A 27,774-nucleotide genomic window follows, 5' to 3' on the forward strand; every position below is an offset into this window, starting at 1 on the left:
ATAGGTATTTCTCTTACAAATGAGTTTTAGTATGCGTTTGATATCAACTTATTTAATTTTTTTGCTAAAAGTGCTCTAAAGTATATTTATATTTTGCAAAAGTGAAAAAATAAATAAATAAAAAACTGTCATGAAAAATAAATTTTAGCCAAATAAACTAAACACAAACGAACACTAGCTGTATTTCAAACTCTTTTCTAAGTCATTGTTAGGTTTATTACCTGCTTTCATAGAATGATGTCCTATCACTTCGAAAGCTCGTGCCATTCTTAGCTAGAATTGTAAATAAAGACGACTAAAAGCCTTGTGAAAGAATGAAAAGAGCATTAAATATTCAAGGAGACGTTTCACGGTGAAATTTTTCAGAAAAGGATAAAGGATGGATTTTTGTGTCATGTGGATTGGTTCCTCATATTTAGCTTCAAAAGCAGGGTGATTTTTTGTCATGCATTTGAATCTCTAAGTTGGGTAGAGTTTGTACCTCACATTAATGGAAGAGCATATATGGTCAGATCAGATGATCATACAATGCTTCCAAAGTTCAATTCTTTCGTTTCGTATATTAAAAACATTGCTTGGAAAACGAGCCTACCTATTTCTTTTCACATTGAGTTGTCAACAACAAAAAAGATACAATAAAATAGAAAATCAAATGGCAATTTGATGCTCTCAACCCCATTATAAAGATCATACTGTCTCAACCCCATTATAAAGATCATATTGTCCCCACACACACACTATAAAGATCATATTGTCCCCACACACACGCACGCACGCACACACACACAGATGAAATTTTTTAAGTAATATTACACCACTCAAAATTTTTTAATTGAATGCAAATTTTGACAAATTTACTATTAGATTACATTATCTTCGCATATTCTCCATACTTGCAAAATTTCAAGGTGATCAAAGATTAATAGTTTATGTCATCAATTAATTATTTAAATTCAAATTTTTGTAGTTTAAAATAATACATAAAAGATGAGTTTATGGATCAAATAACAAATAACATGAAAATTGACATGAAAATTGGCATGAATGTTAAAAACACATAAAGCATGGAATTCAATGGTGGGAATTTTAAAATAAGAATTATATAACAAGTTATTAAGTGGTGTAACATTGCTTAGAGTTATACAAGGTGTAAGTTGAACCCAACCCATAACTTATTATTGAATTCATATTTTGAAAATCCAACCGTTAAATTACATGTTCTATATGTTCTTAACATGCATGCCAATTTTTATGTCAATCGGATGTAATTTACCATTCAATCCATAAACTCATATTTTATTTATTATTTTAAACTACAAAAACTTGAATTTAAATAATTAATTGATAACATAACTATTGATTTTTGATCATCTTTAAATTTTATAAGCATGGAGAATATTCAAAAATAATGTAATCCAACGGTGAATTTATCAAATTTCACATTTAATTAAAAAAATATTGAGTGGTGTAATATTACGTAAAGTTACACTAGGTGTAATTTGAACCTATTCCTATAGCACCCGCTCCTGATGATAGCTCTTTATCATCAGATCAAAACACCAATCAATTTTTAGTGTAGTCACGCATTCAAACTCAGATCTCTTACTAAACCATCAAAAACTTTACCAGTTGAGCTAACTAGAACCCACAAATCATCATATATTTGAATTAATTGGTAATTAATATATTAATGTGTTGCATAATTAATTTGGGATTAAAAATTGGTTATTTCAAAATAAATTTTACTAGTCGGTAACCCATGTAATGCACAAAAAAGTTTAACATAAAATGATATTTTTTGTCTTTTAATTTTTGGTCTAAGTATGAAATTTGATAAATGTGTCAAAAAAAAAATTGATAATTAAGGTAATTATTAATAGAAAATTATTATGATTGTATTTATTTATGGAAATATATTTTCTAGCATTAGTCAACTATTATGATTGCATTTGTATAAAGAATTACATATTCCAGTTACAATTTAAAGAAAATATAATGCACCGAAATTTTAATAGAGGGTTTAAATATAGAAAAAAATTTAAATACAATTAAAATATATATATTGAAATGATATGTAAAATTATGATATCTCAAAAGTTTATATGGAATAATACCATGATATCAACTAAAACTCAAACAGCTTCAGTTTTATAGATTTGAGTTAGTTAGGCCATCGAAGTCTCAAAACTCAACCTAGTATTTGAGTTGAAGTCCATGGCTAGGGCAACACGTTATGGATGATCAACAAATTGTAAACTTTGTACTGTTGTATGCATATGGTTTTACTATGGATTGCGCGTTATATATGTGAAATGAGATGTAGCAGTCTTTTAGCAAATATAGGTTAAAAAATGTTACTAGTTAGTTCCATGTCTAGGGTTTTTCACAATATTTGGAAGCTACTTCTTTCATAACTCATTTTTGTAACAAATTGTCCTCACATGTTGTGAGATTCTTAGGTCACATGTTTCAACATGTACATTCCAAAAACAAGTAAAGCAGGTGATAGTTTTTAGACCCCTTAAAAACACAATTGGATTAACCTAGGTAATTAGCTAAGTTGTTACTTAGTTCAAATTCCAAATCTAGGTTATCACAATCAAACAATCATTTCATGCAAAGCAGCGGAAAGATAAATAACACAATGATATGATAACCCAGGAAAACCAAACCGGTAAAAAACCTGGGGAAGATTTAACCTAGCTATGCTCAAGGTAAAAAGCAAATCCACTAGAAAGAATTGAAGTTTTACAATAGCGACTTAGACCACTAACATCCTATTGCTACCTACCAGTAGAAACTTACTAACACGACCACATGCAAGCTCCAAGACCACGGACTCCTTCTTTCTTTGGCCTTTGCAAAAACACAAACACCCACGTTTGTGACTTTCTGATCTCATTCAAAAGTTTAGCAACAAAAACTCTCCTGTTTGTGACTCTAAGACCACCCTTGAAGGTTTAGATCATCAGCACCTTTGATGACTAGAGAAGGCAGCAACTTCTATAACACCGGATCTTGAGATTCTTCAAGAAATAACACCGGTAGAAGACATAAGAGAGCTTTTGGGTACAAAACCCTAGGTCTACAAAAGATGCACACTCTTTTCTCTCTGAAAAGTCTACTAAAAACGTGCTTAGGGTTTCCTTTATATATTGAGAGAAGTAAATTAGAAACTCTAATCCTTAATGGGCTTGAACTGTTGTTTGGGCTTAATTAAAATTCTGCAGATACGACTTTCAATCGATCGAGCCTGTCTTTCGATCAATCGAACCAGACAGATTATGAAATCTTCTTCCTACAGCTTGTATGTTCTTGAATCTTGACTTGAATCACCTTGAGCATTGTCTAATAATACCTATAGACTCTAAGATCTATATCTAGACAAGTTTGTATTCACGATTTGCCAATTGTTTCAAACTTTTAGAACCTAATAGCAGGAAATTAAGAAGCTGTAAAAGTAGCTTTAATAGGGAAATAGTAAAGATGATGATGAAGAAAATAAACATCCCATAACCAAAATTTGTTCATTAATTATTTGATTTGGACCAACATAACCTTCAAATCAGTTTATCTCCATTAATTTGAATGGAATGAGACAATAATGATGTCATGTAAATCATTAACCCATAAACATCATAAGGCAAAATATGTATGTGTATTATGTAATCCAAATGATGTTTGTCAAATACCAGTAAACCAGGCAATAACAGTTCCGCCTAACAGCAAATTCATTTTTATAGGGGAAAAATTATTGAAATTAATTTCATAATCATGTCCTAATTCTCGTGGATTCCAGTTAGCTCAATTAGTAAAGTTTATTGTTGTTGAATAAGATATATGAGGTCAAACTCTATGTACACAAAAAACCAATTTGTGTTTTGGGCTTAATTATTATAAAGAGCAATTATCATGGAGCGGATACCATAGGTTGAAATTCTATATATAAAAAAATTGATGTTCATGTCTTAAACTTAAATAAATTACCTATGTACCTCCATGTATTTTCCCTTTCCAAATCCCTTCATTGCTATGGCCGCAGTGGCGACTTTAGGAATTTTTTTTAGGGTGGTCACTAAGATATTTTAATTATACAAAATCTAATAAAGTAATAACTTAAATATTTGCTACAACTGTGAGTCAAGTCACTAAGGAGAGTAAAATTGTTGTGACTTCAAAGCCAAAAAGAATATAACTATCATTACCATAAAAGAGAATTGACAATCACAATATTTTTCTTGATACCATTTTTTAGGGAAAAATGAAATTAGAGATTATTTTTATTGAATAGATTGAACAAACTACAAATTTGAATGTTTAGCAATTTTTATCTTTTTGTTTCATAGTAGGCTTTTTGCTGAATAATTAGATCACTTATTGTTGCTTGGTCTTATCTTGTTTTTGTTGTTATTTGGGCTAATATTTATTGTTGTTATTTATGTTTTTTTTTTTTTTTTTTGGTTAATTTTATAGAAGGGATTAAGGATTATGTTTGAGAGGAGAATTAATTTTGGAGTAATGTTATGTCCACAATATTTTTATAATAAATCTTATGCAAAAAACTATTATTGGTGGGTAAAAATAATATCAATATTGAGCCCAAATTAGAATCAATAACAGTTTACCACATTAGATTTGTTGTAATATTATTGTGAAAATGTTGTGAACGTAACATTATTTTTATTTTTGTTAAACCAAACATTTTGTAATTCTCAAGTCAAGGTGTTCAACATTATGTGTTCCTTTTTTCTTTTTTCTTTTTTCTTTTTTTATGGTTCCCAGGCTTAGTAATGATGGAAGATCCTGGGCTTCGAAAGAAAGGATGATAAAGTGTGGGGTGAACTGGGTCCGATTCTCTACAGCTTATTGGGGTTGTTATATGAACCAATTTATGCGCAAGTCACATAGAGCTGCATAAAGCAAAAATGCGACTTCATCCTAAGCAATAAAATATCATTGTAAGTGTTTTAATGTCTTAAAATGACCTTTTACCCTTACAAAATGATTAAAATAATATTGTTCATAATATTCGTAATGAGAATGAGATTAAGATAGAGTATTTAGGGCTTATCTTTTATTGTGTGAACATTAAAAAGAGTTCTTTCACTCGGTTCTTCCACAATGGTTCTTTGGGAAAGATGTTGCAGTGGTTCCTCCACCAGTGGTTCCCCTAGCATGATGTCATGGTTCCCCAAGCATGATGTCGTGGTTCCTAGGGGTACTAGGTATTTAATCCATGGCACCCAAAACGTTGGTTCCATGAACTGTGGGACCTTTAATCTGGGAACCCAAAATGCTGGTTCCCTGGCCATAGGATCTTCTTCCATGCTGACTGGATTTTGTCCTCTCCTTTTACCTTTGTAGGTTCTGCATAAGAACTATACAATACAAATATCCTCAAATAATTGTTAATTCCTTAGGTTAGGATATATATTCTAAAACATATACATATATGTAAATGAATTTCGTATAAATGACCCAGCCACGAGATCCTTGGCTCCAATTCTCACAAACTTAGTGCTTTTCCACAAAACTTGTGGGATTTCGAACTGAAGTCCAAGTAGCTTTGCTTGGACGTATCCTTCCAAGATAGTTAGGTGATGAGGATTTTGTGGGAGAGAGTGATATTTGATGTGTGCATGTTTTTTGCATATGTTTCTTTGGAAGTTAAGTGATATTTTGAATTATCTCAAGGATATGGGATGATGTCCTCCTCCTTGGCCATCTTGTTTTGTTCTTTTTCTCTCCTCTCTCCCTTGCTGAACTCTTAAAACTCTAAGAGTTATCCTTTTGAACCTCTGGCCCCCCTTTCTGCTATGCTTTGGTGTTCATTTTATAGTGGACATGGTTTGGGACCCCCAGGCGAGGACATCCTTAGTCTGCTGGGTAAAATCATATCCTCTGACAAGAATCTAAAGAATTTTTTTGGGCAGAGTTTTAGCTTAATTTGGAAATTATAACTCAAAAGAGTATTTTTGTCTTTAGCTATAAATGGAAAACGCCTTCTTGGAAAGTCAAAGGAATAGGTGGGATATTCAATGTAATGGATGACAACTTTGATTGATAAGGACAACTAAGAGGAAGTCGTGGGGAGATGTCATGCACATGGAGGAACTGGGTTAGGCCTTTGGTTCATGCATTCCAAGTAAATACATTAACCAAGGGAAAACTTCAAGATCCTCTTTTCACCATAAATCACTCCCTTACCAACCAAACCACTTCTCCCTTAATACCAACTTGAGATCCCATGGGCTTGGACTATGGGTTACAAAGATGATACTTAGTTTGCTGGGTACTTAATGGCTTTTGCTAGGGATCTGAACATACATCTTGGCTTTCCCATGTGCCAGCCAAGGTCCTATTCTCAAGGCTTTAAAAGGACACATCAAGGTCTTAGGGCCTTGATGTTGGCTCTTCTTAGTTTGGCATTTTTTCTAGAAATGGCATAGATTCCTCCTTGCAATGGGTGAGCTTGAAAAGCCTCTGACCATCATCCCCTTTGCTGCATGTCCTCTGCCCTAACCGATATCTCTTAGTTCCTACATCAGGTACTAAACCCAAGGACACCACTTATCCCTTTCACTTCTCTCTGCCTCTTGATTTCAACAAGACATCTAACGAATCTTTCATTCTTTCAAGGATACATATGAGTGGCTTGTTCCCAGACTATCTTTGGGGTCGCCCATGTCCTTCTCAAGATCTTCTAGACTTTCCATGTCCTTCTCAAGATCTTCTAGGTTGTCCACGTCATTCTCAGGATCTTCTAGGCTTTCTCTCAAACAATCTACTTCCTAGATGATGGAGATCCCACTTGTGGCCTAAGTTTGGGTCCTCTTCGTTTTTACTTTTTTCTTTCTTTTTCCTTCTTTTTGGGCTTTGAGCCTTCATAGTCCTTCTTAACTTCACGAGCTGAGCCTTCTTTTGTTAAGGATCATGGTCTTTCCTTGCTTTTCATTAAACGGTCTTTCTTGTCACATTTTGGTCCTCAACAAACATTTATATTAGGGTGGTCACAATAAATTAGTTAATATATAATTTTTTTTTTTTTTTTGACAAGTGTATATATGCCATTTTTTGCAAGTCAAGGTGGTCCTGGGATCACCCTGGCTTGCATGTAGAGCTGCCAATGTATAGCCATGGTACCAATGTACTTATGTACCCCTAGGCTTCTAAGGTTGGTGGTAAACAATTGCATTACCTTTACCTATTCATTACTATGTAGTTATTATTAATTTTAAACGAAAATGCAAATCGCAATTTCTAAACGGATCATTTTGATTTTGGTCTCCTATGTAAAAAAATTTATTTTAGTACCTAATGTTCAAAATTGTTCTAAACTTCATCCTTTTATCCATTGTCATTAATGTTGTGACCGTTAATGTCAATCAAGACTCCGTTTTGTTTGGAATAAAATATTTTTTGCCAAAATTGAAAACATTTAAAGAAAAAGTACTTGTTTTTTAGTAGTTTTTTTGGTATTTGGTTGTGTTCTTGAAAATGCTCTTTAAAAAACATTTTTTTAATGTTTGGTTCATATGAAAAATCACAAATTTTCTTATATATATATATATATATTAAATATAGTTTTAATTCATCACTTTAATTACAAAACATATACAATAAACCTAAAACATAAGTATAATTAAAATAATAATGCAACAGCAAATATATATATATATATATATATATACACACGCGCGCGCACGCACACAAACTACTATCAAATAAACTTAACAAAATTTAATATATTAAAAAAAACTACTATAAATCTTTTTATTTTATCTTTTCTAATAAAGAAATAAAGATTTTTCTAGTGTAGACTCACAACGGTGTCAATGTGATGCGACAAGACAAGAGGTCATTGTGACTTTGATCTAGCTATTAACGTGACTGTGGGGGCTAGTTTTAATTACACTACCTGTTTAGTTTTAAAGGTGTAGATCCAGTTTACCAACTTGACAAAACGGATCAAACTCAACCCGACTTGATACCTTGGATTTTTGAGTTGGTGAGCCGGTATTTTTTTTTATTATTATTATTTTTTTTTTAAAGTCTCCGTTTGGGTAGGTTTAGGTTGATAATTTAAATTTTAGCTTTAATCTCAGAACATTGGTAACTTTCGGGTCGAATACCTCTAATTTGATGAAATGTCAGCTGACCCGAACCCACCCGATTCCCGTAGCTGCTCCCAGATTTATCACATGTCTGAGTAGGCATACATCCGAAGGTCAAGATTGCTACAAATTCTGAATTAAAATAAATAAAAAGTGGTAATGCAAATTTGATTCCAACCGTCAAATCTGTGGACCCCAAAAAATTAAATATAAAAGGAAAATCCAGGCTGATGGGATAATCATCATTTATTAGGTTTACTTTTCTCTGATAATGCTGCTACGGTTCTTTTGGCTGTCGGAAGAAATAATAAAATAAATACTATAAATTTATGCTCAATAGCTAGACAAACTGATTAATATTACTGTTTGGTTGCTCTCTTTTTTTTTTTTTTCCAAAAGTTGCTAATGTGGGACCCCAGCTGATCAAATGGTTCTGATTGATGGCGAATGAGCATCAATTGTATGGTATAGAGCTGTACCATATATTAAGTATACTGGTACAGATTATTCAATATTCTCCACCATACATTCTTGTCAATCTGACTACCAATAAAAATAAGATACATGTGGGATATCATATCATCTGCTCACTTAATGATAACCCTATGATAAGTGCGAATTTTTCATCAAATCTATGTGTATCAGTGTATGTTGTCATCTTAAGTCATCTCACTTTATCAACAAAAATATAAAATTTTAAGTCATCGACCTTAAGCCCTTTTGGCCCAACTGCAATCGTGCTTTCCCTTTCCTTTTGGAGCAAATACGCCCTACTTGGCCTATATCAGCCCATGTTTAGATGTGTAACTATATGTGCGTATAGGCCTAACTAACAGTAATTTTATGTAGTTTGTTTCTCCCATTTCTAACTCGCTTAATTAAGAGTTTTGTAATTTAATTAGTATTTTTTAGTCTTTTTAAGGAATACATTTAGGATTTAAAACTCAAGCATTTTAAAATGTTTCAAGAGAGAGTTTTAAGGAAGACGAAAATTCAAAGAAAGAAAGAAGAAAATGACTGAATATATTATTTTGAACCTGTCTTTGTCGTTGTCACACAAACCATTTATGATAGCCTCCCTAATCTACCACCGACCTAAGGAAGAAAAGCAACCTTTAGAAAGTTATTAAAGGAAGTCCCACCCTAAGGAGGACAAGAGAGCTTGTTATATATTTGTGGAATTGTTTTAGTTAGATCGTGTCCAAGTCCACTTGTTCTTATGTGAAAGAGTGCTTGCTTTATGAAAGTTCAACCTTTATCTTTCTTCGATCGGAATATGGATGAAATCAAAAGGGTCATCATTGAGGCAATAAATTCTCTTCTTCAATTGTAACTATCAAATAATATATATATATATATATATATATATATATAATTTAAATCTAAGCTCTTCCTTTTGTGAGAAAAAGAAGGAAATATTTCATTTTATTATCTATATCCTATCTAACCTATATCCAAATAGGGTTAGTGGAAAACAAGCTAAAACAATCAAACTTATTAGTAGCTAGTAATTGTAGTGCTTAAAAATTTTCTCACATCGATTAATTTGGATGACAATAAACCCAATGTTTTACCACCAAAAAATAAAACCTATTTTGACAACTTTTGAGCATTGGTAGCAGCTTCCTAAAATTTTCTCTCTATTTTAGGATAATGGTACTTAAAAATTTTCTTACATTGACTAATTTGGATGACAATAAAACCTATGTTTTACCACCAAAAAATAAAAACTATTTCAACAACTTTAGAGCATTGGTAGTATCTTCCTCAAATTTTCGCCTACTTTAGCTAACCACTTTTTAAAACATCTTACATCAAATTCTTTATTCTATATCTTATTTTATTTAAATATTAATATTTTCATTATTTTCTATTATTTCATCCCAACACCCATACCCACAGCAGAATGATCTCCGGTTGCTAGAGATGCTAGATCCTCCGCCCAAGCTATATCCTCCGAATACATCCACAATAGTCGCTAATCTCTGCCCCCTGGTTGCATAGCGAGTAAACCAAAGAGAGAGCCCAGAGAGGAGAGAGAGCAAGTTGCCCAACATGACGATTAGAGACTTGGAAGGTGCTATCAGCGAGGTCTGTGTGTGTGTTAGAGAGAAGAGAGGGGGGTGAAAAATGAATTAAAAAATGTAGAGAATGAAAAGTGTTCCCTAAGGATAGGGAGCCACTGTTCATAAAACTCATCTTGGGAACTAAATGGGTAAGCAAATGTGGATTTTTTTTTTTTTTTTTTGGTTATCCGTAGTCACCCACATAAGTTCATTAGATAGAAGTTAGGGGTGGCAATTTTTATCCATATCCATGAACCCACCCATTACCCACCTTATTTGGATAAGTCTTAACCCAACCCATTTGAATATTTGGGTTAAATGGGTAAAAATCCATTTGGTTATTTAATTAGATGGGTCTAAATGGATAATCCCACTAATACCCACTAAACCCATCTAAAATTTAAATAAACAATATAAAATCTAAATTTCTAGAAAATGACTAAAATACCCCTGAAACTTAAAAAAATAACCAAAATACTACCAAAACCCAAAAAATGACCAAAATACCCTCGAAACCTAAAAAATGACCAAAATACCCCCCAAAACCTAAAAATTACCAAAATACCCTCAAAACCAAAAAAATAACCAAAATATCCTTGAAACCCAAAAAATGACCAAAATACCCCCAAAACCCAACAAATGACCAAAATACCCCCTGAAACCTAAAAATTACCAAAATACCCCCAAAATCCAAAAAATGACCAAAATACCTCTGAAACCCAAAAAATGACCAAAATACCCCTAAAACCTAAAAATTACTAAAATACCACCAAAACCCAAAAACTGACCAAAATACCCCTGAAACCTAAAAATGACCAAAATACCTCCAAAACCCAAAAAATAACCAAAATACCCCTAAAACCCAAAAAAATGACCAAAATACTCCTAAAACCCAAAAAATGACCAAAATACCTCTGAAACCCAAAAAATGACCAAAATACCCCTAAAACCTAAAAATGACCAAAATACCTCCAAAACCCAAAAAATGACCAAAATACCCTCGAAACCCAAAAAATGACCAAAATTCCCCCAAAACCCAAAAAAATGACCAAAATACCCCCAAAACCCACAATATGACCAAAATACCTCCAAAATCCAAAAAATGACCAAAATACCTCTGAAACCCACAAAATGACCAAAATACCCCTAAAACCTAAAAATTACTAAAATACCACCAAAACCCAAAAACTGACCAAAATACCCCTGAAACCTAAAAATGACCAAAATACCTCCAAAACCCAAAAAATAACCAAAATACCACTAAAACTCAAAAAAAATGACCAAAATACTCCCAAAACCCAAAAAATGACCAAAATACCTCTGAAACCCAAAAAATGACCAAAATACCCCCAAAACCCACAAAATGACCAACATACCTCCAAAATCTCTAAAATGAGCAAAATTTCCCCCAAAACCTCTCAAATGTCCAAAATATCCCCAAAACCCAAAAATTGACCAAAATACCCTCAAAACCCAAAAACTGACCAAAATACCCCCAAAACCCCGAAAATGAGAAAAATACCTCCAAAACCTCTAAAATGAGCAAAATACCCCCCCCCCCCCCCAAAACCTCTAAAATGTCCAAAATATCCTCAAAACCCAAAAATTACCAAAATACCCGAAAAACCCAAAAAATGACCAAAATGCTTCATAAACCTAAAAAATGACCAAAATACCCCCTAAACCTTAAAAATGACCGAAATACATTTGAAACCTTAAAATTACCAAAAATACCCCTGAAACCTAAAAAATGACCAAAATACCTCTGAAACCTGTAAAATGATTAAAATACCCCAAGACCTAAAAAAAATGACTAAAATAACCCCAAAACCTATTACAATGACCAAAATACCCCAAAAACCTAAAAAAATTACCAAAATACCCCCAAAACCTAACAATTACCAAAATACGCCCTAAACCTAAAAAATTACCAAAATACTCCTTAAACCTAAAAAATTACCAAAATACTCCACAAACCTAAAAAATGACCGAAATACCTCTAAAACCTAAAAAATAATTGAAATACCCCAGAAACCTAAAAAAATTACCAAAATACCCTAAAACCTAAAAAATGATCGAAATACCCCCAAAAACCTTTAAAAAAATGATCAAAATAACCCCAAAACCTAAAAATATGATCGATAAAAACCCATGAAACCCAAATTATGACCAAAATGCCCCTAAACATGTAAGATGACCAAAATAAACCTGAAACATCTAAAATTACCAAAATAGAGGTTTCAAGGTATTTTGGATGTTTCAAGGATATTTTTGAACAATTAAAGGTTCTAAGAGTCTTTCATTCATTTTATAGGTTTCAAGGGAATTTCGGTAATTTTTTAGGTTTCGGGGTTATTTTGATCATCTTTTAGATTCTAAGGGTATTTTAGCCATTTTTTAGGTTACGAGGGCATTTCTGTCGTCTTTTAGTTTTAGGGTTATTTCGGTAAATTTCTAGGGTTCAAAAGTATTTTGGTAATTTTTAGGTTTTGGGGTATTTCGGTAATGTTTTAAGTTTCGGTGGTATTTTGGTCATTTTAGATTTCGAGGGTATTTCGGTCATTTTTCGGGTTTCAAGGGTACTTGGTATTTTTTGAGTTTCGGGGGTATTTTGGTATTTTTTGAGGTTTTGGGGGTATTTTGGTCATTTTTAGGTTTTGGGGGTATTTTGGTAATTTTTTTGGTTTCAAGGATATTTTGGTAATTTTTAGGTTTTGGGGGTATTTTGGTCAGTTTTTGGGTTTCGGGGGTATTTTGGTAATTTTTTAGGTTTCGGGGTATTTTGGTCATTTTTTGGGTTTCGATGGTATTTTGGCCATTTTTTGGGTTTTGGAAGTATTTTGGTCATTTTTAGGTTTCGGGGGTATTTTGGTAATTTTTTGGGTTTCAGGTGTATTTTGGTAATTTTTTGGGTTTCAGGTGTATTTTGGTAATTTTTAGGTTTTGGGGGTATTTTGGTCATTTTTTGGGTTGTGGGGGTACTTTGGTCATTTTTTGGGTTTCGGAGGTATTTTGGTCATTTTTAGGTTTTGATGGTATTTTGGTCATTTTTTTGGGTTTTGATGGTATTTTGGTCATTTTTTAGGTTTTGGGGGGTATTTTGGTAATTTTTAGGTTTCGGGGGTATTTTGGTCATTTTTTGAGTTTTTGGTCATTTTGGTCATTTTTTGGGTTTTAGGGGGGTATTTTGGTCATTTTAGTGGTTTTTAAGCATATTTGGTGATTTTAGAGATATCAAGGGTATTTTGGTCATTTTAGAGGTTTCATAGGTATTTTGGGATAATTTTGGATGTCCAAGGGTATATTGGTAATTTTGGAAGATTAGGGGTATTTGCATCATTTTAGGTATTTATGGGTATTTTGGAGGTCAAGAGGGTATTCAAGTAGTTTTAGAGGTATTTGGGTCATATTGGGTTAAATGGGTGGGTTACTAATTAAATGGGTTGGGTTGGTAATGGATAATTAATTTATATATAAACGGGTCATAAATGGATAAATGGGTAATTATACATCCAACCCATCTATGACCCAACCCATTTATGACCCAACCCGCCCATTTGCCACCCCTAGATAGAAGTAGCTAGAGTGCTCAGAACTGAAACAAGCTCTTTAGTGTATATATATATATGGTTGAAGAATATTTTTATCCTTGTTTCTTCTTTTTTCTTACTCCCCCCCCCCCCCCCCTCTTTTCTTTGACTTCATTTCATGACTAATTATAGCAAAATATGAATTTTCTTATTTAACTAATATGATTTTCCTCTCATTTGGATATAAATACCACGGCTTAGAAAGAGTTCTAAACTTTATAAAGCCTAGCCCCTTGTAACTCATCACACTTTCCATTTTTAGCATAGTCAACTCATAACATTTCCTTCTCTTTGATCTAATATGAAATTTTTCTTTCTGGAGGGACCAGAATGGTATATGACACAAACTTGGGTTTTTTTCCCTACCGAATAGTACTAAAGGAGAATAGTCGACTCTAGACTAATTCTGGTTCGGGCAAATGGCTCGATCTTGACCATTCTCGTCACTTCTTTGGGCCTATAAGTTCTTAGGTCCTAAATATTTATTATGCATCACCCACTCTCAGTCATATTAAGTGTGATTGAACCTAATCCTTATTTGTGGCCTAAGATACATAGTCTTAAAAAGTATCTCACCAATCGACTACAGAACCCAATTCAAGCACTTTGGAAAGCCAAATTTGGGAGCATGATTTATGTAAGAAAGACTCTTAATGTATCCCTATAAGTGCATCAGCATCTAGGGTTGTAAAACCCCTCACACCAAAAAGCATCAACAGCTGGGTATGTATACCTAAACTTTTTTATGACCTTACTACAGAATTTCTTATAAATAAGAAGTTATTGTCACAAGTTTGTATAAAAATATTATTTATATGTATTGTCTCTCTCCTCCCTCTCTCATAGACTCTTTCTGTCTCTCCTTTCTTTGTCTCATCTCTCTCTATCATTCCTCTATCTCTCTCCTGTCTTTCTCTTTCCTAAACCTCGCACTATGTCCTCCAATGTGTAGATCAATGGTTTTGGTCAGTGGATTTGAAATTTTGGGTCGGCAAATTTGGGTTTCGGTTCATTTTGTGGTTGGTGGGTTGTGTAGTGGTTCCAGTTTGTGCGGTAGTGGACGGCGATGGTGAGTAGGTTTGTTGTTGTGGTGGTAATAGTGGGTTGCGGTTCTGATTTGGTTTTTATTTTGTTTTTTAGTTGTGCTTGTGGGCATGGATATGTGATTTCGATGGCTATTAATGGGTGGGGTGGGTGGTGGTAGGTTGTGGGTGTGGTGGTGGCTGTTATGGTTCATTTTTTTTTTTTTTTTTTTTTTTTTTGGCTATGGGGTTTGATTTTGAGATGGGTATTGATTGTGGTGGTGGTGGATAATTTTATTTGTGGGTGAAGAGAGAAAGAGACAGAGAGGAAGAGAGAGAAATTGTTAAGGGTGAAGAGAGAAACATTGAGGAAGAGAGATAGAGTGAAATGAATAAAAAAGTGAATAGTGTTGAGTTTGATGTAAAAACAAGAAATGGGATGTTGGGCAAATTGTTAAACAGTGTTTAAAATAGATAAAATAATTCTATAGGTGTTAAAATTGGTTTTTTTTTTTTTTTTTTTTTTTTTTTTTTTTTTTTTTTTTTTTTTTTTTTTTTTTTTTTACGAACTCAACTGTAAATGCTTTAAAAGCCTTGCACATCTATACAAGATACGTAATTTTTTGCACTCAAATAATTACTTCTTGAAAAAAAAAAAAAGGAAGGAAACTTCATTGACTTAGTAATGAGTGTATCTTGAGTAAGTCTAGTGTCATAAATTTTTTCACAACTTTGTTATGTGGTGACTTGTGAGTGGTAAAATCATGGACCCACTATTTTATTTTCACTACTCATGAGTCGCAACGTAACAAAATTGTTGCAAAATTGTGACACTAAACTTACTCGTGTATCTTCAGCCAACCCACTGATCAGATTGGCCAAAGTTGTTAAGTTGGATCTTTTATTCCCTGGTTTAACCTTGTTGTAAATTCCTTTACTGCCACCCACACTTTCATAAAAATGTGGTGAAGGTACGTTGGAAAAATATAGCCATGGAACATGTCATTTATCTTAGGCTCTTAGCAATATAATAATAATAATAATAATAATTTAGCTACAGAAAAAAGTTCTGTTTTTTAGCATGTTTATATGATTTGATTTGTTTTATTATACGAAACGGAGTTGGGCATATTTATATTTGCATATATCAAGGCTTGGAGCGTTCAAACAAACAATCCCCCCTTCAAATTTATCTTTTCTCACTTTCTTAGCCAATCTAAACATTATCATTTGTTATTGTTGAGGATTTATATAGTCAACTCTAACTAATTAACTCTAACTAATTTATTGAGGTCGTTGTTGCTGTAGTAGTATTATTATTGAAAATATTGTTCTTATTGTACTGTTAATCTATCCTCAGGAGTAGTGTTTATCACACAAAATTGTTTTACATAGTTTTATACAAGTTTCAATTGAAAATTGTGACTTCAATTGTTTTTAGATTGTGTAAAATAATTTGTGTGCAACCAGTATAATTATATCCCCAATTTCTTTAAACAATATATTTTTTTAATAGAGTAAACAACCTCTAGTATAAGAATATACTTTTCTGTCTACTGTACATTGGACAAAGACCGTTTCTTACAACTAGGCGTCAGACAGAGAGAGAGACAGAGATGATTTATTTCCTTTTAATTTTTGAAGCTATTTGTAGAAAAGCCATTGCAAGAGAAAAGTAACCCAACAGCATTAACTTTACCCAATTTTTGCATTTAATGCACCATTCAAACACCACCTATGAATTAGTGTTCCCTTATAGTAATATTTTGTTGAAGGTAACATATCAAATAAATTAAGGCTATACAAAATTTTTAAAGGAAAAAAATGGCACAAAGAGGTGTCATCCGCCAGAGCAAGGTTATTATCTCCATTGACAGCATTTAAAGAAAGGGTTTAGTTCCCAATGAAAGAGTTAAGGATCCCATAATATAAAATTAAAGGATTATCCTTGATTTAGCCTAGGGTTTTGAAAACCCTAAGACATAGAGGGTGTAGTCAATTAGAAGATATTGGACGGTGATGTGGAGGAAGACATAATAAAACTCAGGCTGCCAGACAAAGTTGTTGAAAGATTATGAAGGGAATATTTGGGAGGAGGAGGATATGTTAGAAGAATTAGAATTTACAATGTATGATTAGGGCTTAGAATGCGTACACATGAAAACAAACAAAAACCCCTTTGTGGGTCTCTCTCACACACTCACTCTCACTCACTCACTCAAGTCAATAGGGGGGTTTCTATACTTAACATATTATAATATAATAATACAAATTCAAAATCTTCTCCATGATTTTGTAAGGAAAATTATATTTTAAGTGCAAGAAAAAAAAAAAGTAAGATGTCCTCCCCGTTTACTCTCTTATTATGTTTTGCCTGTCCATTTATGTATGGAAATGAGACCTATGAATATTATTATTCTGTATGAAAAAAATAATATTAAAAAGAGAGAGAGAGAGAGAGAGAGCGAGGAGAGTGGGGGAAAAGGAATCACACATGAGGTTTTCTTTCTCTCTCTAACATTTTTTAACCCGTCGCCTCCGGGGAAGGGAAATCCAAAGTGACCATATATTTTTGGTGCATTTTATGGGTTTTGACCATATAGAGAGACAGAGAAAAAGAGAGAGAGAGAGAGAGAGAGAGAAAGACCTTGTGTTCTCTTCTTCTTCTTCTTCTAGTGTCATTTTCCAAGATATACTCTCAAGGAACACCGGACTTATATCCCCCTCCTTTCCTTCCCTTGCCTTTCTGAATTTCTTTTTTCGTTTTTTTTTTTTTTATCTTCTTCCTTTGCTTAGCAACAAATATATGTACAATAATATTATATAATAAAAAAAATTGCTATCTCTTTTATCTCCTCCCTATCCCTACATCTCTCCCTTTTTCTTGAACATGTCTGTTTGTTTTAGAAGATAGAAGATTTTTCTTTTTCTTTTTTACTTTGCTTTGCTTCAAGTCCCTTTGAGTTCTCCGCCTTTTGTCTTAAAAAGCATATCAAGCTTGCAGTAGTTCTAGCTCTTTCATAGCTTTCCATATATTCTTGGAGGAAAAAGAAGAAGAAATTCAAGGAGAGTTCAAAAAAAATTGAAGACCCACTTGTGAAATAGTTCCAATTTCTTTAGTTTCTTTAGAATAAAGTTGAATTAATCAAAGGAAATTAAGCTATTCCTATTCCATTTGGTAAAGGGGGGTCAATGAAAATGCCCTTGAATGGGATTTTCATTGAACCATCTTCAACCTCACTTCCTGATCTTTCACTACACATCAGTCCTCCTAATCCTTCTTCTTCTTCACAAATTTGCAATACTAGCAATGAAGTAGACTCTAGGAGGACAACTGAGTCCCAAGCTCATACTGAGCTCTCTTTAGGGAGGAATTTCACAACACCTAACCCTTACCAACAACAAAGGCATCTTGTTCATCATCATCACCACCCTAACAATCGGTTAAACCACATGAACCATGGAGTACTCGATGTGTCCTCTGACGGGTTAAAGCCGATCAAAGGGATTCCGGTCTATCAACACCACCGTTCATTTCCTTTCTTGCCTATGGACCAAGTCCACACAACAAGAGACAAGGAAGCTAAGATGTGCTACTATCAAATGCCTTCTAATAATCCCTCTCTGTGCACTTCCTCCTCGTCTGTGTCTCACGCTCACTCATCACCTTATGGAGGGGGTTTGGATGCCATGTCAATCTTAAGCTCGGGGCCTAATGCGTCGTCCTTGGCCGCAGCTTATAATCGTTTAGGGACTGCAGCTGCCACAAGGTTTAATGGGCTTTCAACAGATGCTTTCAAATCTCACCAATTGCACCATCATCATCACCATAATCAGTATGGGGTAGGACCTTCAGAGGTTCCTCATGGGATTGGGATGATGAGATCGAGATTTATGCCTAAGCTTCCAACAAAGAGGAGTATGAGAGCACCAAGAATGCGCTGGACAAGCACTCTCCATGCTAGATTTGTTCACGCTGTTGAGCTTCTTGGTGGCCATGAAAGTAAAGATTTCATCTTTTCCAATATAGACATATGTTCTCTTACTTTTTCTATCTTTTTTTATTTTTCGTGTTGAAATTTAGATTTTTTTTATTTTTTATTTTTTATGTGTGTGTTTTCCTTTTTGTCTAAAATCTATCTGGGGAATGAGTTTCAGGAGCTACACCAAAATCAGTTCTTGAGCTCATGGATGTGAAGGATCTCACATTAGCGCATGTAAAAAGCCATTTACAGGTAAATATCACAAAACCTCTCTCTCTCTCTCTCTTTTTCTGTGTCTTTGTTTGTGTAGCTCATTCATCTGGGGCGGTGTTGGTCCATCCCACCGGCACAATAGCCGATGAAAGCAGTGAATTAAAGACTAGTGAGCTTTGTTTCAGTCTATAGCTTCTGAGAGACCAGACAGAGTACAGCTTCTGCTTTCTCACAAACACGAGAGAGAGAGAGAGAGAGAGAGAGAAAGCAAAGTAGAATGATGACAGACAAAAGTAGTCATCATTTCTCAATAATACATATCATTACAACCTTATCAAACATCAACCTCGTGATTAATGATGAAAGCAAGACAAACCCAGAAAGCCCACAGAAAATAGAATAGCACAGAGAAAGAGAGATCTTAATTTTTTTCTTTTTTTCCCTTTTTTTTTTCTTCACATTATTATTATTTTTGTGCCAATATATTTAATTTTAATTTCATAATCAAAGTGTTTAATATATGTCTTTGCAATTCTTCCCAATCACTCTGCAGATGTATCGAACTGTTAAGACCACTGACAAACCTGCAGCTTCCTCAGGTAACAATTCGTATTGCTTATCCTTCACACCTTTTCTTTTTTTTTTTTAATTAGCAGCCTTAACTTTTTCTAACCCTTGTGTTGTTCTTTTCCCTTTTTTTTCTTTTTTTCTTTTTTTTTTCTTTTTTTTTTTAACTGAGCCCCATTTGGAAAAGGAAAAAAATTCTCTCTTTGACATTTCCTTTCCTTTTTACTAACCCTATTTTTTTAATATAAATTCTAAAACAGAAAGATCCATGAGTACTATATACATACATGACATTAGTAAAATTGATGAATGCAAATTCAACATTCATACATACACACACACATGTAGTTACACACATTCTAGCTTCACTAGAAGCATGCATGACTAGTTAATTATTGTAATGAAAGTGTTCTTTGGTTTTTCTTGAAGGCCAATCAGATGGATCTGGAGAGGATGATATCTCACCAATTGGGAGCAATAGTGAGCTTGGCCTACGTCCTTCATACAATGATCAAAGAGGACCGTCTGACCATCGTCCTGTGCAACAAGATCATTTACTTGACTATGCTTCCACCACTCTTTGGAGTAACTCTTCAAGGTACTAATATAGCTTTCTTCATCTATATCTCTCTCTCTCTCTCTTTAATACACTCATGTATGCAACACTGCTGTAGCGTCCTCCCCTTGTTAAATCATTATATATGCTATGCAAGATTGCATGTATGTGCTACGCTTTTAATTAAGTACTGAATTCCTTTTGCTTTTTTGCATGGTACCTTGGCTTAGAAACCAAAACACACGTCCACCATTTTCTGAAGAATAAAAAAGGGTTCTTGAGGCAGCTTTTGCTTTATTTCTGTTTGGTTTTCTCACTCTCTCTTTTTTAATCTTTTGTTTGAGAAGATTTGCATTTACGCTGAGATGAGATTTGTAGCTTTAATGGGTATCAAAGAAAAGTTAGAGACACAATCAGATGTTAATGAGGATAAGCGAAAGCAACCACATATTACACTTTTTTTTTTCTTTTTCTTTAGAACTATGTATATCATATTACAGTTTTTATTATTATATAAATTGATGTTTTTATAGTTTATTTTAATTGTGACTGTGTTGTTTATTAAAATCTGGTTCTTATTCTCTCTCCACGAGGATATTGCATATATGACCAAAAAGACCAGTACTCCCTTGACTCTATAAGAGTAAGTGCTAGCTTTCCTCTTTTCAAGGTTCAAAGCAACTATATTCTAATATAATTTATATATAAATCGTACGTGTTCGATGGCACCAGCTTCCATTTTAAATGTTCTTCGTGCTTTCATTAGATTTCTTTCTTCTATTCCCCTTTATTTTCCTTTGAATATTACAATTTAAGAGCCCAGCTAATTTTTGTCGGCTAGGAATTATATATAACGACTAGAAGAGTGATTAGATGGAGTTTAGTCTTGTCTTGGGACTTGGGTTACTACTATAAATTTTTTTTCCTTTTTTTTTTAATGCATCTATAGTTAATAAATGGTTCTAATTAATTCAATTAGATGCTAACATGAATGCTTCTTTGCACTTTTGCTCTGTCATTGATTCCCTCGGGGAATGATATGAGGTACTATCTATATAGTATTCAAATATATTCTAATTTCTCTCCTAAAAAAATAAAAATGTATATATATATATTATAATTTCTAAACAAGTTGTTTTCTTTATTTTATCTCATTTCAAGCGCCTGCTGCTAAAAGTAGCTGATTGAGAGTACTTGATTGTTATACTATTCATATGGACATGATAAATAGATTTTTGGTTTATTATGAATACTACTTATCTAATTCCTTTGGAAAGGACATATAGTTAATTGCTAATCACCAGCATCATGATCTTCTATTTTGTCATCATGTAACCGAAAAGAGGGCAGAAAATAATAAATCTGCTATTAAAATATGAAATCTATGTAGGGAATTATCTTTTTCTGTTTTGTAATTCTTTTACTGCAGCCCTCATAATGCCATATCTCAAAATTATGGAAACATATATAAACTTAAAGCAAAACTACGTTCTCCTGCATGGAAGAATTGGATAATAACATATAACCACAATGCTTTTCACGAGAATGGTTAATATAGTCTGATTTCACTTTTTTTTTTCTTTGTTGCCAATTGTTTAGTTGGGTATATAAGGAAATGATTTTAGAAAACGTACATCTATGATCTAAATATGTATAATCTATTTCCTGTTACCAAGTAAAGTACTTATGGTCATTTACAATACTAAAATAATATTTCCTTATAGCAGATACTCACTAAAAAGCTTCTTTACAATTTTATAGTTATAATTACATTTATTTTAATATTTATATATAAAAGGAAAGTGGTTTTACCGTACACATGACTAGGGTTTTTTTTTTTTTAACTTATGTAATTAATTAGGTTTTATTAACTTTGTACATGACGCTTTAAACATCATTAAGAAATATGAAGATTGAAGACCCAATAATTACTCATATTGATGTATGATCGGTGAAAAAAAAAAAAATATATATATATATATATATATCATAAACATCTCATAATTGGTCATAGTAGACATGGATTGGAAAATGAAATGACTTTTTGCACATTACTTTTGACTAATATAAATATCAATCTCAGATGAAATTTTCCCCCGTACGTAAACAATTATATCACGCGGAGAATATGTAATGCGTGGTGTTTTTCATAGTACGGTGAGTTGAAAATTCGTAGTAAGGGAGAAGAGTCATTCCTTCCTAAACGGTAATGTACAAAGTTGCTTGACTTAGAACATCAGCATGTATAAAGTCTTGCAAAATAAAAAAAAAGTAACTAATTTTACACATTTTGAGCAAAAAAACATTCACATCAATGGGTGTAAAATTGTACATAAATTGTGCAAAACTAACGCATTCTCTCCCTCATAATGTTCTTTCTTCCTCTGATACAAACACTCCCACAAACACAAAATAAAAAATCAACCACAAAAATGAAAAATCAACCACTGGAACAAAATCGTTGGATCGGTGATCGTGGATCGTGAATTGGAGAGGCGTTTTAGATCGGTGATGTGAATCGGTGATCGGTAATCGTTGGATCGGTGATCGGTGATCTGGGTTTTGATCAGTGATATGGGTTTTGATGGTTGATCAGTGATGTGAAAGAAGAAGAAAGAAGAGGAAGAAAAAGAAAGAGGAAACGGCAGAGAGAGATAAGGAAAAAGAAAGAAGAGGAAGAATAGGAAAAAGAAACGGGAGATAAAATAATATTAAAAAAAGAATAAAAAAATATTATTTATATAAAATATAGTGTATAATAGATGGACTGATATAGATGTTTTGTAAAAATGGGGTGTAAAACAGAAAAAATAGTTTTTTTTGTGCAAAATAGATGATAAGTTTGCATCCACATCATACATGGTAAGTTATAAATCATAGTGAGGTTGATTTTATAAATCTTCCAAATCAGAGATGGTATTGACTATAATTCTACTTCTACATACACTACTACCTATAAACTGATTAAAACAATTATCATAAGTTAGATAAGGATCTATTTTCGTTCTTTAGAGGATATTAGCATATCAAATTTACGGAGTCAAATGTATCTGTTGTGAGCGAAAACTATGTCATATTTTTCCAAACCTAGAGAGTTGGTTATAACCATCCTATCTCCCCCATATAGAGTTGGTTAGCTCTTAGATGAATATATGCTAACCTTTCTTTTTGTCAATTATGTAGATACATAGCAGATATACGGAAAAACCATTGCATCAAATTGAAACACCGATAGCTGGGATGGTCAAAACAATAAGGGAAGACTAATTCCAACTAGGCAAATATATTACTACTATCAAGTTAGAGATGACAAGTTTTAAGCACGGGATGAACAATAACATAATAATAGTGTGCCCTCACTCATTACACTCAGTCCTTAGATGGTGATAGCTTCCCGTGCAGAGGTGTTATTCTGTTAAATAGATTTGACCTTTGACAAGGGTTACAACATTCGAATGGTTGCAACTGTTAGGAATGACACAACTACTTACATGATTATGATGATTATAAATAGGCACCAAGATTAATTTTCAGGTCATTCTAATCCTCCATTCTCAAACAAGGTCGTTATATGTGATCTCCATCCTTACTCCATCATCCATGCATTGTGACCAACCCAAGTAAAAATGGACCTAATCGTGATTTCTCTCTTACTCTATATATGTTAGTTGAACAAGACTTGATATTCTTGCTTTAATTTCATCTCTAGCAATATATCAGCTTAACAACAATTTCCCGTAATATTTATATGAAATGAATTATAAATATGATCTTGCACCTCATCTTCATTATGTTTGATTAGGTACATAGTATCACTGTATTTATAGATATATCCTGAAACATATTTGAACTCTGACAAGGCTATTATATGTGACTATCAAATTTTTTAGACAAATCCACTTTTCTTCTATTATTTGTTAGTGTAAATTTTTCTAAGGTCTCATTTTCTTTAAGGTACATATATACTTTTGTCCCTTTTCAACAAACTAGAATTTATAATAATAATAATCCAAACGCACGCCTAATCTTGTTCACAACATTTAAACAAACTAGCTTGTTAGTCTCAGAAATTGCATGGACATATTTAAGTACAACTATATGTACTTAGATAAACTGTGGTACATTTAAACAAACTAGGTGCAGTAGACAGATGTTGAAGTCTTGAATAGACAGAGGCTTTCTAGCTACAGTAAGTTCAACAAAAAGTGACTTGGCTTTATGCAAAAACTGAGTGACAGAAAAATATCCATGTTTGAAAATTTGAAATTGCATGTGAATTTGGAAGATCTCGGTATTAGAAGAAAAGGCAAGTGAGGACTCAAGTGTGCTCCAAATTTCTTGGAAGGAAGTGAAACCCGCAATAAGGAGTAGGATCTCATTGGAGAAAAAGGAGGAGATTAGGAGGCTCATAAGAAGTTGATCTTGATGAGTTCAAGAAAGGAAGACATGATTTGTCGCTAAGGTGTTATTGATATATATTGTAGAAGGGACCACAGATTAGAGCCACCAAGAAAGCCAAGGACGTCTTGACCTCAAAGGTCTTTTGTTGGTCAGTTTGATAAAATTGTGAGCATTAGTCAATGAATGAAGGAGATTAGTTGGGGAAGGTTCAGTTGGGTGAACAGAAGAAGAGTTGACTCTGATCCCAAATTGAAGCACGTGGTGTTTTGAATCAATTGCCACTTACATGGTTGAGTGGTGTATGTGTTATATCTATATTGAAAAATACATATAAGAGATAGATAAAGATTGAAAGAGTTTAAGAGTCTTAGGAAACAAAATACAAAATATACAAAGGATGAGATTAGCTCAATATTGTACCTATCCTAAAAAATATATATAAAGCTCAATGTTGTGATACAATGAAATTTGATCAAGTTTATTACAATTATTAAATAAATTATGAAAATTCAGTTATTATGAACATCTACTAAAACTGCACAATTAGTTTTTTGAAACATGGTAAGTTTTTCATTGATATTAGACTTAAGTCAATGATAAATTTTGGTAAAAAAAATTTAGATAAATTTCAAAGGGATTGAAAGTAGTTTTACATTTGATGGACATTTGGAACAAAAGTAGTGTGGATTTAAAATCTACTTTGGACACTTAATTTGGGATAGAGGCCATCTAACTTGTTGAGTTTCTACTTTAATTATATTATTAGATTGTAACTCGTGCTTACGTACAAAAACATTCAACAATAAACAATGAGTTAGTCTTATTTAGGTGAGCAGGGTGGTCGATCATCTCGATATTCGTGATAAGTATTATGAATGGATCAATTGACACTAAAATTAAGAATAATAAATTATATGTGTAGTGAAAAATTAGACAATAATTAAAAACTAATTAAAATTCAATTTGAAATCTAGTTTTTCTTTCCTTTTTGCATTAAGAGACATTTCTTGTTCCTTTCTTCACTCCCAGCATGACTTACATTGGGTTGGACAGTCGTCCTTTATCTTCTTTTTATTCATTTCAAATGCAACCTGAGTAGACATATCTTCACCTTTTCTTGACTTGAAATTGGCACAGTATTCTAGTTGCAAGCTTGTAATGTAGAGGTATGGTTGATGGTCCAAATACTACAAGCCCAAAGCTTGACTAATTGCATGCCTATTGACTAAATGGGAAACAAAATAAATTACTGTCTATTTTGTGAATTTTATTTTTGAGTTCTGTGGTTACCATCACACTCTAATACTCACCTTGGTTAAACATGTGAAGCCATCGTTTTTATGTAAATATTTTCCCTAGCTGTTTCTTAACACTGTCGAATTGTTTCGTCTGAGAATCAACTTCGAGATTGTAAAGAGCGTTTAGTTCTGCATGTGGTAGACCTTTAATATGGCTTTGAGTTCATATATCTTTTTCATCATGTATCTTCTTCAAACATGACTAAAATTCTCATGATGATGCCAAATAATTAACACTATATATTATAAGAAAAATTACTGTGCAACATGTACGATAAAATAAATAACATACCAAAATAGTTTCGGACTAACTCAGTTTTCAAAAATGCAGTAATAGAGACGCATGGGCACAAGCTAACTCCAATGAAGTAGAGGTGCTAAGACCAGCATCCTTTGATTCACAACAAAGATCAAGAGGGCACCATATACAGGTACTGATTCAAGTCTTGGATTCCATTGTACAATATGATTCAAATATGCTGCTCAAAATTCATATGGTATCAAGATAAGCACATATTTTTTCGCCATTTGGACATGTTTTCACATGACCCTATTCGCAGGAACATTTATTCAATTGCATACATTCACGTATACTTGATAGTAACCAAATTTCCAAAACATTACAGGAATGTGATTCAACCCAACTGAAGAGCTACTTAGGGTCAACTTTGGATTGCAAGAACCCAAGCTTGGAGTTCACATTAGGAAGACCAGATTGGCAGGGCAAAGAACATGACTAATTCATGACTATCTCCTCTTTGTCTTGTTTCTGATTTTGCATTCCTTGATGACTAGTTAATTATCTTCATGAATGAGAAGTCATAGATATATAGAAGGGTGTTTGTGAGGAAGAGGAAACCATAGTTCTAGTGTTAATGCAAATTGAATCTTTCGATTGGACGTGGAACCTATTTTGGGGCTTGTTATGAGTGGCTAAAGTTTATGTGATAGAAAAATATGGAAAATAAGAAATAGTAGAAGTGCACACAGGAAAAGAGAATCACATAATAAGGGGAGCTAATTCTAGTCACTTTTAAAGACTATTCCTGTCCTATTGGCTTTATCTGGGTAGAGACCAATTAGTATGTGATACAGGTAAGCACGACCATGCTAATCATCTTTCAAGTTTCAAAGTAAGCGAGTAACTAATTAATTTATTCATGGTTATGAAAGTTGGCTGAGCACTTTCTTCCAAATCAACTATACATAATGCTGGTTTGTACTCTATAGCCAATTGTAATGCTGGTTTCCATTGTTGTCTGATTACTTGTAAGTTTGTAACCTGATCACTTGTAAAGCGAAAATTGATAATAAAAATGGGATCATTCCAATTTCAAATTGCTTTTTGTTAAACATCGAAGACATCGAATTTCCGACTGAGCAAAACTGTCTAATACCCAACTGTCTGGGTTTTCTTGGGTGAGATTTATTGATGAAATACTCCACTCAACCAAAGAGAAAAGGTATGCATTTTGTTATGTCCGAAATACAGAAAACATAAGATACAGAAATATGCAGCAGCAGATAATGATAAATAAGCAGCAGTAGATTAGGTTGTTGTTGTTTCAAATTTGTAATTGATAGGAGTTAGTTCAACAGTTATCTCATTATTAGTATTATTTATGTATTGTGAAAGGGGGAATGGAACTCAAGCAGAATTAAACCCAAATTTCTATCTTTCTCTCATGTTCTAGGAGGCTAGTTATCTCAAATCCAACTAAATTAATTTATTCACATATCCAGATCATAACATATTTCATCTTTAATTTCTACACTCTACCATATTCATTGAGCATATATGTGATCTTCTTTAATGGCCTGCTCATTAGAGTGCCTCCAACTAACTTCACTGGTTCATTGGTTCCAGCCTAATAAGTAGGTTATTTTTGTTTTGCAAATTAACTATCCACCGATGAAACCTTACACTTCGAATCTCAGTAGTAGTCGAAATCCTTGCTGCAGTT

The 27,774-nt window shown here is 33.1% G+C and overlaps 1 protein-coding gene across 2 annotated transcripts; it reads left to right on the forward strand.

The window, feature by feature from the left end:
• The first annotated feature begins 17,245 nt into the window (after nucleotides 1–17,245).
• Nucleotides 17,246–27,148, forward strand: LOC126714124 (transcription repressor KAN1). 2 transcript variants are annotated; one of them, XR_007651544.1, is made up of 6 exons: nucleotides 17,246–18,795; nucleotides 18,951–19,027; nucleotides 19,542–19,587; nucleotides 19,985–20,153; nucleotides 20,342–20,754; nucleotides 26,142–26,234. XR_007651544.1 is itself a non-coding variant. In XM_050414127.1 (6 exons), the coding sequence occupies exons 1-6, from the start codon at nucleotides 17,985–17,987 to the stop codon at nucleotides 26,548–26,550; spliced, it is 1,317 nt and encodes a 438-aa protein (XP_050270084.1). In that variant the 5' UTR covers nucleotides 17,254–17,984; the 3' UTR covers nucleotides 26,551–27,148. The 2 variants fall into 2 exon arrangements, 1 of the variants encoding a protein (XP_050270084.1); XM_050414127.1 differs by lacking the exon at nucleotides 20,342–20,754 and adding an exon at nucleotides 26,437–27,148 and having other exon boundaries at nucleotides 17,254–18,795; nucleotides 26,142–26,241.
• Nucleotides 27,149–27,774: the final 626 nt, after the last annotated feature.

This window comes from Quercus robur, chromosome 2, assembly GCF_932294415.1.
Source record: "Quercus robur chromosome 2, dhQueRobu3.1, whole genome shotgun sequence".
NCBI lineage: Eukaryota > Viridiplantae > Streptophyta > Magnoliopsida > Fagales > Fagaceae > Quercus > Quercus robur.

Excerpts from the sequence above, each read along its gene's own strand:
- LOC126714124 (XM_050414127.1), top strand. The coding sequence starts at position 17,985 with ATGAAAATGCCCTTGAATGGGATTTTCATTGAACCATCTTCAACCTCA. Across the intron at positions 19,028-19,541 it reads ATGTAAAAAGCCATTTACAG|ATGTATCGAACTGTTAAGAC; the intron begins GTAAATATCACA and ends ATCACTCTGCAG. Across the intron at positions 19,588-19,984 it reads CAAACCTGCAGCTTCCTCAG|GCCAATCAGATGGATCTGGA; the intron begins GTAACAATTCGT and ends TTTTTCTTGAAG.